The sequence below is a fragment of the Gobio gobio genome, assembly GCF_949357685.1.
Source record: "Gobio gobio genome assembly, chromosome: 2".
Classification (NCBI taxonomy): domain Eukaryota; kingdom Metazoa; phylum Chordata; class Actinopteri; order Cypriniformes; family Gobionidae; genus Gobio; species Gobio gobio.
This window is the reverse complement of record NC_137098.1, coordinates 54,168,995-54,184,047: the sequence shown is the minus strand read 5'-3', so window position 1 is coordinate 54,184,047 and position 15,053 is coordinate 54,168,995. Positions and strand designations below refer to the sequence as shown.

Sequence of the window (15,053 nt, the reverse complement as noted above, 5' to 3'; positions counted from 1 at the left end):
TTGGAAATAATCGGGATAGGACTCGGGCAGAAATCATGTTCATGGGTGTGATTATTAACGTTACTGTGGTATGAAGCAGAGCAGGACAGAGTGTTGTGGAGCTGAGCAAGGCCGCTGGAGTGATTTTTAATAAGAAGAGTGGAACACATGTCTCGCGAGCAGCAGGACTGTTCTATTATTATAGCATAGTCGCTGGCGGGACTTTTATTATGACAGTATGAGGTAATGCAGCTCTGTTTATCATATTAGATACATCTGAGAGTGTTGAAAAGGAAGTTATGACGTTCGCTCGGCGGCTGCTATGACACACAATTATAAATGATTAAAAATTATTTTGTTTCTGCAAAATTAAACTGGAAACCGAGGGTAATGCAGATATGACGCCATTGACTCCCTCACACGTCCCTGTTCCTTGGTTAAAATAGCAATTGACCTATCGGTAAGCCCCGCCCCCCTTAGTTACTGCTGCTAACTCGGACAAACAAACGGAGTTGCTATATCTTACAATGTACAGCTGTCAGTGTGAAAATCTTATCCCAAGATGTTTTCGGACACAGAATGTAGCGTATATCCCGTCCGAATGATGGCCAAACTTTACTGATGGTTTATCAAGTTTATTATGTCTTTTTTCACTACAAAAAAATCATCGTAAGAGCTGAACAAACAAAGCATAAGAAGTGCGCATTAACGTCTCATTCACAAACTATCTCTCTCCGTTGCATTACCATTAACATACACAGCAAATTACACAAAAACACTCATACAACTAACAGTAAACAAACATATACACAGAGCTTATGCCTTTTTGAGGGTGCAGTTAATAACTGGTCAACTTTGTATCTGCAAAACAACTCCGATAAACAGAGTGCGAGCTCTCCCTTTCACTACCCGGAGACTATAATACCCATCAAAATAGGAGTCCTTAAACATATCTAAAATTAAATTAATTTAAATACAACCAGTTTAATATGGAGAGGCACTGAAATGTAGACCTTCGTGTTTTTGACCTACAGTGTTACATGACGTGAGAACAGTTAGTTATTACGGTTTGTATGTCAGCAGGGACTTTAATAGTAACTTAACGAGAGAATGACAAACAGAAAATCCTCTCAGGATACCTGGAATCAGTGTTACAGTACCTCAGGCACGACATTTTAGCATTTTTGTAGCATAAACACCATCAAACCGATGGTCAAACCGAGCTTCGGATTTTCCAATGTTTATCTATGGCGCTGACACCTAAAGATGTCCGAGTTCCGGTCCCAGCGCAACTGATACTCAACTGCTATTGGTTCATCTGTGTTCAAGGGGAGGGGCTTACCGATAGGTCAATTTCTCACGATTTACAAATAGTTGGGAACATTTGAGATATTGTAAGTACTCAACTGAACAAAATACTGTATATAACACCGGCCTAGTGTTTTTTGGATATTTTACTGTGTAAGAGTGGACTCCTGCAGATGGTTCAATCGGCAGGGTTGCCAGAAGACTAAAGAAACGTTATCAGAAAGATGAAAGAAAACTGTACATTTCTCGTCTATTTCCACCCACTGCAACTTATACCAACGACGGAGATAAGCGCAGTTACAAAAGCAAAATATGTGGGAGAGCGTTGCTATATGGTGACTATATTGTATTGCAATAGGGAGCACTTCAAAGTCAATACTAAATCAAAACTAGTTAGCACAGTATTTGTAATAGAAAGGATTTAATGACAAAATCTGGTTATGGTTCCACTTAATATAGTTTAAATATGGATGAATGAGATGATAAACTTATACCATTAATCGTACACGGCATGAATACAATGTTACCTGAGAGAGAGAGAGGGGGGGGGGGGGGGTAGAGGAAGAGAGCAAAGAAGAGAAGCCCCGATGACTTCAAGAGCCAGAGGAAAAGAGCCAGAGGAAAAAGAGAGAAAGCCACAGTTCCAATCCTCTTTTATCTATTCCTTGACCATGTGACTGAAACCAAATGTATTCTTTTAAACTGACCAATCAGACCAAACTCACACATAACCTTCAAACTGACCAATCAGACCAAACTTCCCCCACTGTAAAGGTGTGGCACCCCATGTGGCCTACAGGCCTGTCTTTTGTCTTCCAGGCCCTTCTGATAAGCAAATGTCTTGACAACAGTAAAGCAAATTTCTTTGTTGGATTTCAAATATCAAATATCTTTGATTATTTTCAATTCCTTCAACTGAAAATCTTTTACATAGTGCACCTTTAAAGGGATAGTTCACCCAAAAATGCACATTCTGTCAACTATATAAGCTGAACACAAAAGAAGAAGATATTTTGAAGAATGTCGGTAGCCAAACAGTTGATGGGCCCCACTGACTTGCATAGTATGGAGGGAAGAAAAACCACAGAAGACAATGGACTCAACTGTTTGGCTACCGACATTCTTCAAAATATCTTCTTTTGTGTTCAGCAGGAGAAAGAAATTCATACAAGTTTGGAACAAATTGAGGGTAAGTAAATAATGACAAAATCAATATCAAAAGTAGCAGTCAGTAGTTCTAAACTAAGTTCTAAAGTGCATCTCTTCTCATAAATAGTTTTTTTTTAAGTTCACGTTAGATTATTAGCTTTACATTAATAAATAAATAAACATTATTTAAAAGGCACACTATGTAGTTTTTTGCCACTAGAGGTCGCCTATTTAAAACAAAGGCGTAGCTTGATGACGCCGAGATTGAGCGCGGAATCTTGTGAGATGTCGCCTTCACCTCACAGCCGGTAGAAAAAGAATCGGGACGGGACACGGGCAGAAATCATATTAATAGATGAGATTATTAATGTTTCTGTAGTATGAAGCAAAGCAGGGCCGAATGCTGAGGGAGCTGTATGAGGTCGCTGAAGCGATTGCTAATGAGAGACGAGAGCGACAGCAGCGATTTATTATGCCACAGTCGCCGCTTGCACTTCTTCCAGTCATGCATATGTGGGGTAACGCAGCACTGTTTTATCATATTAGATAATTTTGAGTGTGTTGAAAATTATGTTACAACGTTACACTGTGTGTTCGCTCCGTAGCTGCAATGAGACACTTGTTTTTGTAGGCTAAATCAATATCAGAATATCATATTAATAAATGCTTGTGTTGCACAATGCACCATGTCTTGTGTTGCTAAATGGCATGCACTTAATTTGAAAACATATTGTATGTTGGAGAAAATAATTAGATTTCTGTTTTTTGAAAAAATAAAAATAAATCGAGGGTAACGCGACTCACAGACACAGTCCATGTCCTGGTTAAAATGGCTTATTTCTCTGGATTTAAACATTCTTGGAAACATTTGGGATAATGACAAAAATCTCACATATTGTGCCTTTAATAAAATATATAATTTAATTGAATTAGATAAATGAGGCGTGACTCATTCCAGCTGCCCTCGTAATCTGCTGACGGGGTCTGTGTCTAAATGTGAAGAACACCGGAGAACAACAAACATTAAAAGCAACAGTTGTTGAAAGGAGCCTACCGTTGTTACATGTGGCGTTCATGATGCACGTCCGACTGATGAGGCTGTATCCATCCTTGCACTGCGTGCAGCTCGTTCCAGGACCCTGGCAACTCAAACAGTTCTCCTCACACCTGAAGATGGACAGAAAAACTTCAAATGAGTTTCCTCTTTTCATGTCTAAAAAGATCAATTAAAATGACAGATTTCCTGAAAACACGAGGGAAGCCAGGCGACCAGAACAGGAGCACCATTACATGAATATGTATGAAGGTGTGTGGCCAACCAGGTCTGATGCATCAATGCCAGTGAGTGACAGCCGTAAAAAGAGTGAATGCCTTGAATCATAAAGTGGCGTTTTAGTACTTCTTAGTATTAGTTACTGTAGTTGGTGTGAGTCAAACTGTGACATTGGATCTTGGAGGAGGAACACTGGGTTCACGTTTATGGGGCTGAACTTAGTTTAGAGCTTGTTAATTCAACCGCACCATATAAACACTTCACTGCTCTACATCTACTAGTCCAGGTTATTACTTTCCAAATTGAAAAGGGTCAAGACATGTACCCAAATGTGCTTCTGACAGCTCAGAGCGTTCACTGTGAATGCTCATTAAGTGCACGTCTCATTCACACACCGGGCGACTGCAACTGAGAGTCAGACTGATACTGCTGCTAAATATCTGACAAACACTACCATTTTCTCCATCTCTATGGCATTATTGACATAGGTTTATATGCATATTAAAGGAAAAGTTCCCCCCAAATTTTAATTCTGTCAGCATTTTACTCATTTAATTCCAAACCAATATGAATTTCTCAAAGCCAGGAATGCAAGAAGTGCTGCACAGGGTGTAAAGTCTCGGTGCTCTTTGGTTGTATGGGATAATTAAGTTTCAGAAACAAAGGTAGTCCAAGGCACTCGATGGGTGTGTTGAAAAAGTTAAAAAGCCTTTATTTTTTCATGGCTTAAACATTTAAAATTGGTGACAGGTACACCTACGCGTTGCGGCTTTACATGCCTTCGTTGAATTTCTTTCATAAATGGCATGCGAGTGAATTTTCCCCATTTCCCCAAATTTTCCCCATTTACACTGCATGGTTCAAGTGACCCAATTCCGATTTTCCCTCTCATGTGAACGTGTAAGCAGGAAAAAAACGCATGAATTCCGATATCCTGAGATCGGATTCAGGCCTCACTCATATGTGGTAATAAATCCGATATGATTCGGATACATGTATTTGCGTCTGCCATGTAAGCGGTTAAATCGGATATTCCCCAGTAAATACGAGTCGTACGTCATTGAAAAAGGGACGGAGGCGAATGACGTCAACTCAGGTGGACACGAACATCGCTAAATTTGCCCAGGCTGCAACAAGGGCTCTCCTCTTTTTTCTCCGCCTTACGAGAGCAATGTTTTGCTGACCTTTAAAGACTGAATAATCATTTTGTCTGCAACCATTGTGTCCATTGCATATCGTGCCATTTTACTTCCTTTTCAGGTTCAGAACGTCTTGGGCTGTTTCGCCAGTGTATAGTGTAAATGCAAATATCGGACACAGGTCGCTTTTAAAAGATGATGTAAGCAGGTTGTCAAAAAAATATAAATAATCATCAAAATCGGAATTGTGCATCAAGACCTGCAGTGTAAATGCGGCCTAAAGGATGACTGAATTTTCATTTTTGGGTTAACTATTCCTTTAATTTGGTATCAAAATTTTTTACATTTTACAGATACTTTAGTTTGTTTATTTAAAAAAAAAGTTAAGTAACTTATGGTCACCAAAGCTGCATTTATTTGCTATAATTAAACATTAATATTGTGAAATACTAGCAAAACTGAATTTTCAGCGTCATTACGCCAGTCTTCAGTGTCACATTAACCATCAGAAATCATAAAGAACAGCTGTAAAACCGTCCTTGGAACTCCGTATGTGACCTCTGGGCCCTTATACAATATTTACTATATGTACTTTGTCATTTGCTGGTATAGGAGTTCAAAATGGATGTCTTCCACTGTAGATTGGTTACCTCAGGGCCACACTTTACCTCTGTTTTACGGCTGTCTGATCTATTTGCCTCCAGTGAACATCAACCGTACTCGGAGAAGAACCCGTCTCTACTGCAATCACCATCCATGACCTTCATAAAAGCCTCTATTTGCTTTAGACAGCGTTCATAAAGCAAAAGACTGTTGATTTATAAATTGTGCAGTACAGAGGCGGCTATCCTCTCCCGACGCCCTTATGCTGCACATTACAGGAATCTAAAACGCTGTGATGGAGTTATAAATCTCATCCATACATGAAAGATCTCTGCTGGTCCTCTCTGATTTTTATCTGCAAACCCGAAAGCTTATCGATCATTGATATGGAGATTAAAAAAAAGCAAGCTTAAACTAAAAAAACAACTTTTTAAACTTCACATTTTTGTAGAATTGTAAAAACTTCTCAAACTGTTCTTAAATAACATATGTAATGACACATGCAAAACACATTTTTAATAGTGATTGTTATTAGACCTCAGTGTATGTTAACATTTGTGCCAGAGAAAATAATTCTAATGTAAATTCCAAGCACACAATTCCTTTACAAAGGCAATAATTCCGATTCCAACAATTCCAATTCCATAATCAGCAGTTGAGAATGTACATGTAAAGAATATAAAAAATGAGAAAAGGCCCTGATGACATTAAAGTCAGAGATAAAGAGGATGACCTGAGAGAGATGTTAGCTTGAGGTTACCTTCGTTGTCTTATTACTTGAAATTGTGTTTTGCGAGAATGTAACTTTTTGAGCTTTAAAGGTCCCATGGCATGAAATTTTCATTTTATGAGGTTTTTCAACATTAATATGAGTTCCCCTAGCCTGAATATTGTCCCCAAGTGGATAGAAATGTTGATCGGTGTAAACCCTAGTTCTGGCTGTCTCTCTCTGCCTTTGAGAAAATGACAGGCCAGACGAGCCAATCCTGAAGTCTCCTGATTTGACGTCCAAGCAGGAACGGTTTCCTCCCTTTCCTCCGCCCAGAGAATCTGGCACGCCCATGCAAACGCTCGAGAGATCATGGGTTGTGAACGAGTGAATGCTGGCAGTTTCTCAGTGTTTGGATGTACAAATGAAAACAGAAGTCTTTTTTCAGTTCCTTCTGATCTGTGATCAGTAATTTCTGATGTGTAGCTAATTATTTATTATTCGTGCACACACTGCGGCTTCTCTCTCTCCAGACAGAACGGTGTTTTCGTGTTTTCTATCTTGTGAGTCATTGTTTTTCCTCGTCGCGTCTATCGGTTCTAAAATGTGCATACAGTCGGGAGTTTCTGCTCAACATCAGCAGAGCCACATCTTTAGTGATAAACCTCACACACGCCGAAGCTCGGGCTGCACTGGCCGTTGGCCTTCAACATCCCCGACCCCCAGTACTGCATCTGGCCCACAGCGGAGGCACCAAACGCGGCGTGAGATTAAGCAGAAGGGGGGTAAGCGTGAGCATATCCGGGCTAGCCAGCCTAGCCCCACAATAAACTGGATTACATTCGATTACTGCTGTTGTGTCTTTGTTTGCGCTGTGTACTCAACGCGCGTCACTGACGCTTTTATTTTATTTTAAAAATAATGCTTTTATCAACACTTACTTTTAACTCGTTCATCTCGACAGCTGTAATGGTACTTTGCATGTGTTACAAAGTTGGTAATAATGATGAAGACGGACTCGGTGCGACTGGGACTCGTGTAGGGCTGCAACGACGCGTCGACGTCGTCGATGACGTCGACTACGAAAATACGTCGACGTGCGTGAAATGCGTCGACGCGTCGGCGGGACATTATTTACGTTCTAGAATGGAACAGAAGATCTAGAATAATGGCAGCTTCTGCTCCCGGGCATAGTGAAAATGATCATTTATCATATAAAGCCAGACCGCGACATTCAAAAGTGTAGGAGTACTTTAAACAGAAGCCGAATAAAACTGTGCTTTGTTCACTCTGTAACGCCGGTTTCACACTGCGCGCGGTGGCAGAGCAGAAGCTGTGCGCGTGGAGAGCGGGAGCTTTCACACTGCAGTCAGTGTTGCCAAGTCCGCTTTTTTCCGCGGAATTGGGCTACTTCTACACTGTTGCCGCGGGCTGTGTCTCATGTCCGCGGGTTGAAGCAAAAAAATACACATATTTAACCCCCCGAACGCGATGTTTACCAGAGAACCTCCCCGAAACGCGATTGGGCTTGTTTTGGGCTAGTTTTGAGTAATGAATGGGTGGGGTTTGTTGTGTAAACCTGGCAACCCTGCTGCCAGTGTTCTCTCCATGGTTCTCTCGCGCAGCTGAACCGTGGCGCGTGTATTGCAACAGACGGTCACATTTTCCGGGGTTCTTCTCCGACCCCAGTACGTCTCGTGCTTTTATTTATTATGGGCTGCATATATCTGCTGTTAATGCGACCTGGTTCCGCTCTGTCCCAAACACATATGCATAATAACTTGTTGTATATAGGTAGTTTACATGATTAAAGTAACATTAAAGTTAAGATATGCCTCTAGCTTTAATAATTTAAATGTGTCTTTGAAGTTTGGGCAAAAACTTCTGGCAGCTTTAGTCGTTGTTTATGCACATGTATCTTCAAAATAGACGACTAGTTATACATTAACACTATGCTGGAAGCTCCTGTATGTGAACCTTTTGCAGATAAATACAAGTGCATTTTCGTTTACTATTGACACAAATCAATAAGTAAATCATACTCAACTACTATAGTAAACAACTTTTCCTAATTAGGCCAACTCTGTATACATTTTATGATGAATAGTATCATTATATATTATGTTTAAAAAGCTTCTTTTGTTCATATATTTCATTATAAAATGGCATACTATGTACACTACCCTTCCTGAAATACAATTAATATTGTCATCATTCATTGATTTCATGTTAAAATAATATACAAATTCACTACCCTCTTTTAAATACAATAATCAGTAAAAAAGAATAATAAGATTAATCTGGAAAAATAATCGTTAGATTAGTCGACTAATCGAAAAAATAATCGTTAGATTAGTCGACAGAAAAAATAATCGTTAGTTGCAGCTCTAGACTCGTGTTTATTCAGAACTCTCAGATACAAACACAATAAACTCGCGCTGACTGACAGCGCTCTCATAACTCACTAGTTACTATAAATAACTTTGTTAGCAATCGCTGATCTCCGTCTCTGGTACATTAGTGATGTCCGGTTCGGACTGAATCGTTCTAAAGGGTTCGCGTCTCCAGTCAGCGCTGATCCATAATTTACTAAAGTTACTAACTTTCTGACATGAGTGACAGTCCCTCCGACTAGAAATAGACTAATAACCTGAAGTATATGCTGTAACTACAACAGTTCAGACATGCTGAGAACTGATGTGAAGTGAACTCAGGTCCATCCGACTCTCTGGCAGCAGCTCGTGCCTCGTAGACCTCGTTAAACCACGCCCCCTCCCCTCATTTAAAATGCAAAGATGTCAGCCAATCACAACAGTGGGCGTTTTTACTGAAGTCTCACAGCAGACACGCCTCTTGAAGCAGGGCATTCAGCCACAGGGCAAAACAGCAGTATAGAAAAAATGCCTTTTATTTCTAAATTATGACATTTTATGATGTAAAAGTCATACTAACAATATAAGTACACCTCAGGAAACATTATAAAATAATAGAAAAATGCCATGCCATGGGACCTTTAAATATTAAACATTTTTCATAAATATCTTAATAAAAATGTTTAATGAAATGCATTTTCATTTTAAAGCATCATAAGGAGTGCTCCAGTTCAAAACTGTATAAAATGCATATTCATAACCCAATAATCCAACTGTGACAGCCCAAATAGCTCATCAAATCTCTGCACTAAGAAGCCTTGTTGCCATCCACCATTTTGACTGTCAAGCTTTATTGAACTGTCAGTCACATATAACCCTTTTTTTGGCAAATTCCTCTAACTATGGTATAAATGTGTTGTCATGGCACATGTATTTCCGAATAAATCAGTTAGCGAAAGGTGAAAATTATTAAAAGTGGCCTATTATGCCCTTTTCCAAAGTCTTGATTTTGTTTTTGGGATCTACTAGAATAGGTTTTTATGCTTGAATGTTCAAAAAACACATCATTATTCACAATCTTTCAGCAACTCTCTTCGTCTTCTCTCTTTGTTTAGTTTCGATCTCTATGAAGCCCAAAAAAAAGGCTTCATTGAAAGGCGCAATATGCTCTGATTGGTTGGCTAGACCAGTGTGCTGTGATTGGTCAACCACTTCCAGCATGTTTAAGAAATTATCATAACCCTGAGTTTCTCTTGAAGCCAATATGGAAGTGACTTAAACTGCAATTCATCGACTGGCTCCAGAAGGGAACAGAATCTCATTGAGCCTCATGTTAAAATGCCCAACTTTACAACAGAAAAAAAAACATGTTTACATTCTGGTACAAATTGTGGTTTTGGTCTATATATCTAATTTTGCCCTTCATGACAACTGTGAGGGGTGAATTTTTTATATAACTCATTCTTTTACATAATATAAAGCCTTAAAGTTCTGCATAATTAAGGGCGTGGCCACTTTGAGTGACAGGTGGATAGCCATTTATCTGCTGTCTGTTAGTCATCGCGTCACCTCAGCTCCACCCACGTCCCGCCTCTTTGCCCATTTTCTGTTATCCGGGAGTGACGCGTGGTGACGCGCTGACAAGATGGCAACGGCCAGCTCGTCCCTACTTTACGCTTCAAAACTGCTCCTCAGAATCCTATGGGTGACGTCACGGACACTACGTCCATATTTTTTTTTACAGTCTATGGTTTCAACACACTACTAACACAACTCAACCAGGCCTTGCCCCATTTTCATTGCATATACCTTAGGTGTGAATTATTTAAATAAGGAATATTGTGACATGTACGTTCCCAGAAGAAAGACTAAAATGGAGATGTTTCAGGAAGTTCAGAAACAGTGCTTGCTGATATGAAGAATAACTCCCTTTGAAGTGAATTTGTGTTTTTTTCAACTTTGCAAACATAATTAATTGGAGCCGTTTAATACTTTGTTTAACTTTATCAGAAACACTTGATGCATTTAAAAATGCATGGTTATTGATAAATACATAATACATTATTAATTTAATATTTACATTCTATTACTTTTTAATGTGTCTCCATAAAATTATTGGTGGTAATTTGTCCTATATGCATAGCTTTTTATTGTTTGCATTCATTTATTCATTCCACCACTGTCAATGTTTGGAGGATAAAGGCTCTTTCTGTTGCACTTTTGTAAGTTTTACTCTTTGTTAGTTTAAGTCAACCAAGTTTAAGTCAAAATTTACTGTAAAATGCGGAATAATACAACTACATGGAAATACTAGACTAGATATGCAGAGATGAGAATGAGCTGGTTGCCTCATAAATATATGATAATAATGAAAGCTTCAGTCCAAAGGACGGGTGCAGTGGAAAGGCGTTTTTTTTTCTGAGTACACAACTTTCAACAGTACAGTCGTCATTCGAGACGTGTGCATGACTCACTTGCGGCACATCCTCAGTGAGAATCCCGCTGCCTCGCTCCTGTAGTAGCCGGGAGCACACGTCCGAACGCACCGCCACTCCTGCTGTAAGAAGTCAGGTGCACACTGAATGCACTCCTCCAGTCCCGGCCCTGCAAACACAACCACACTATTAGCTCAACGCTGGTGGTCTGGAATGGGTTTTCTGTTATTTATATTTGTGTTTCATTGGGGTCTTTGTTTGAGGCATGTTTGGGATGTCTGGTGATAGATGCTGATGTTAACAATGTTATCATTAATCAGTACGACATCACTGGCCTGATACAATGTACCGGTTTCAGCTGAAGATGACGGATGATTTGCTGAACATCGAGATCAGACCGCAAAGGCGACTTTATTGCCTGCTTTCTTGCCAGCTGATCAGCTCATCTTTAAGATTAAAGCAAGAATACGAGAGACTTTCTTCTATAGGTCAACCATGTGATCTCTTTGAAAGGTGTTTGCACGTTTGGAGTCAGTAAGATTTTCTTTCATTTGAAAGAAATTAATACTTTAAACTGGTAAAAACTGACAGTAAAGGCATTTAAAATGTTACAAAATATTTATATTTCAAATAAATGCTGTTCTTTTGAATTTTCTAAGAAATGTTTCTAGAGCAGCAAATCAGCATATTAGAATGATTTCTGAAGGGTCATGTGACACTGAAGACTGAAGTAATGATGCTGAAAATTCAGCTTCGCATGAATGCAGGAATAAATTACATTACAGTTATTTTAAATTGTAATTATGTTTCACACTATTACTGTTTTATTTTTGATCAAATCAATGCAGCATAAGAGAATTCTTTCAAAAAAATAAAATCTTACTGAACGCTCTGCACATGACGCACGAGCACTTGCACATGCAATTGCTTTCAATAGACAGCCATAAATACAGTCACACAAAATAAGACATTTTTAAGTAGACTGAAATGTTTTGACCCCCCCCCCCCCCCAAAAAAAAAAGTATTGGATGAAGTAAACAAGTCTCCTGCTCAGTCTACCAATTTAGATGGAGTATGTTGCAGTGCATTGTGGGATCGCCGTCTCCATGAATGATGCATGCCATGCATAATATTTCCTACTTTATGTCTTAAAATGCTGCCTACATGGGCAGCTCAATATAGGGTTTGGAATAGAGTCCATTACTATGTTAAATGAGGTAGAAACACACACACACACACACACACACACACACACACACACACACACACACACACACACACACACACACACACACTAACACACATATTCGGGTTAATCTGTCAATTTACTTTCCTCCGCCATGCTGTGTCTATAACATCAGTTCTCCACATTTCAGCGAACTTGAAAAGCAAACAACTCACGGCTTATCAGGCGTCTCTGGTGAGTTGGTATAATGAACTAAGTTAATTAAGTTCTATGGCTGAGCAGCAATAGTGATACAGGCCTGACGGGGGCTCTTTCACTCCTGCTGTCCTGAAAACAAGACGTTTCTCACTGCGAATTGATTCTGCTCCTGTGGTAAGCAAGTTAGGGAAGACATCTGATCTCATTCCTCTACTTCTGCATTCAGTTCATTTCATAAACTTTGAGTTATATTTTAGTCGGCTCTGCATCTGCAATGTCCCGTGAGCAAACTGAACTGATTCTGATTGAGCCGGAAGACCTTGATTAATTTGTTCAAGGGTGTTTTTGTTCAGGGTTGGAGCTGAACTATTCAGGACGGTGGACCTTGAAGACCAGAGACTTGAGAAATGCTGATGTAAATAAAACATTGGGCCATTATCAATTCATTTGTATTGACCATTAAGATACCACTAGGAATTTTTGTTTATCGTTTTTTGCATAAAATTGTGCATTTTTTCTGAATATAATGGCTGTCAAATGACTTGTGGCTGTGATATTTACAGTACGACAGCAAATTGGAATAGAATAGAATAGAAAATGACCTGTGCATGTGGAGCAAGAGATGTGGCAAAGGCTGCACTTCATTTCTTCCAAGTTAAAATAAGTTCCATTGGCACACTCTGGAACGCAGGTCATTCCTGCCAGACTTTAATCAGAAAAAAAGAAGAGAGAAAGATTAAACCCATATCACAATTCACTGCAATGTTTCCACATCATGGAAAGCAAAAACAACACTTATGTCAAAACAATCACTCACGGCCATATTTACATATTAACACTTTTATTAATTCAACTTAAGACTACTCACATCAAAAGCAAAACAAAATATATAATTGTAATTTTGTAAAATTTGATATTTCATAATATTGATGATTATTATTGTTTTTTTTTTTTACAGTGGACTTTCCGATATATATTACAGAAATAAATAATAAAGTATTTTAATATTTAGAATCGTATATCATTTATGTATATACTAAATTATTTCCAAGTTGACACTGTAACCAACATGCACAAAAATACAGTTTAGCATAATTATTATAACATCAAAGTGACATTTCCATGAAATATTATAGAAAAAAGGTATTTTAATATTAAGAATATAATATTTGTCACTTTGCATTATTTTAGTAACTTTTAAAGAAGAATATTACATTATTTCCTAGTTCACACTGTAACCAACATGCACACAAATAGACAATTCATTTGTTAAATGCCATTTTGTTTAACAATTAATATTATTCAATTAATACAAGTTCACCTAAATGCACAAAAATAGTTACATTAAAATTATTCATTGTTATTATCTGACATTGTTTAACGATTAATTGACAGATAAAATGTATTTTATTTTTTAAACAGCAAAACAAAATATAATATATTTAAAGAATTAGTTCACTTTCAAATAAACTTTTGCTTATAATTTACTCACCCCCTTGTCATCCAAGATATCCATGTCTTTCTGTCTTCAGCCGAAAAGAAATGAAGATTTTTGATGAAAAGATTTCAGGATATTTCTCCATATAATGGAAGTCAATAGACCCCATACGGTTCAAGGTCCAAATGAGAGGTTCAGTACAGCTTCAAAAGGGCTTTAAACCACATCAAACGCTACCAGACGATCAATAAGGGTCTTATCTAGCGAAACGATCAGTCATTTTTTTAAAAATAAATAAAGTTGAAGTTTTATAAGCACAAATGCTCGCCTTGCTCTGTTCATTGATGCGCGCTCGTGACGTCACGTAAAACGCAATTACGTTGAAAAGGTCACGCTATACGCAGACGCAAATACGTTTGAATATGTGGATGTCCTCCTTCTGCTCATTTGTAAACACTAGGCGTTTCTCAATGTCAAGGAAGGATCCTCGGAAGCCAGAATTCCGAGGATGCTACGTCATCGACGTCCTTCGAAGGGCTGTTCCAATGTCAAGGATCCTTGGAATTTCAACCAAGGTCTGAGTCCTTCGTTCAAAAAAATATGCCATATACAGGAAAGGATGCTTACGAGTAGACTTTGTGCACTTAGCGTTCTCAAATCACCCACAATCCTATGAGCGCAGCTTTGCTATCTTGTTCAAAAAATACAAAATATCGGACGTTGGCAGAGATGGAGCGTTAACGGGGCAATATGCTTTCAGGTGTAAGTATTTACGTTACCAAACATTTGTTATAACCATAGTAAATATAAGTAAAGTTTAACGTTTAAATACCAGTACAAATTACAACCGTATTGATATTATATAAATGACGTTATTGATGGCTAACAGACCTTTTCACTGACGTAATGAGGCTGACGCGCACTTGCTAGCCTGTTCCATTTATGTGTTCTCTGAATGCTAAAGAGGAGCTTCGCCCAGCCTCTGAAGGAAGTGACTTGGAAAGACCAGTCCTGCAGAGGAAGGATCCTTGACATTGAGAAACACCTATTGACTCGGTACTTCCGCCTGCGTCTAGCGTGACCTTTTCAACGTAATTGTGTATTACGTGACGTCACGAGCGCGCATCACTGAACAGAGCACGGTGAGCATTTGTGCTTATAAAACTTAAACTTTATTTATTTTTTTAAAAATGACTGATCGTTTCGCTATAAGACCCTTATTGATCGTCTGGTACCGTTTGATGTGGTTTAAAGCCCTTTTGAA

At 38.7% G+C, this 15,053-nt stretch overlaps 1 protein-coding gene across 2 annotated transcripts in view; it reads right to left on the bottom strand.

Annotated features, from left to right (window-relative positions):
* Positions 1-15,053, bottom strand: part of pcsk6 (proprotein convertase subtilisin/kexin type 6) — a 102,617-nt gene that overhangs the window by 7,660 nt on the left and 79,904 nt on the right. For both annotated transcript variants that reach the window (XR_013818492.1, XM_079843557.1), the window contains exons 18-20: positions 12,954-13,057; positions 11,007-11,136; positions 3,491-3,603 (exon numbers count right to left, since the gene is read on the bottom strand). Coding sequence is in view for 1 of the 2 variants with exons in the window: in XM_079843557.1 (XP_079699683.1) it covers positions 3,491-3,603; positions 11,007-11,136; positions 12,954-13,057 (347 nt within the window). In the remaining variant the exon portion in view is untranslated. The remainder of the gene's footprint in view (positions 1-3,490; positions 3,604-11,006; positions 11,137-12,953; positions 13,058-15,053) is intronic.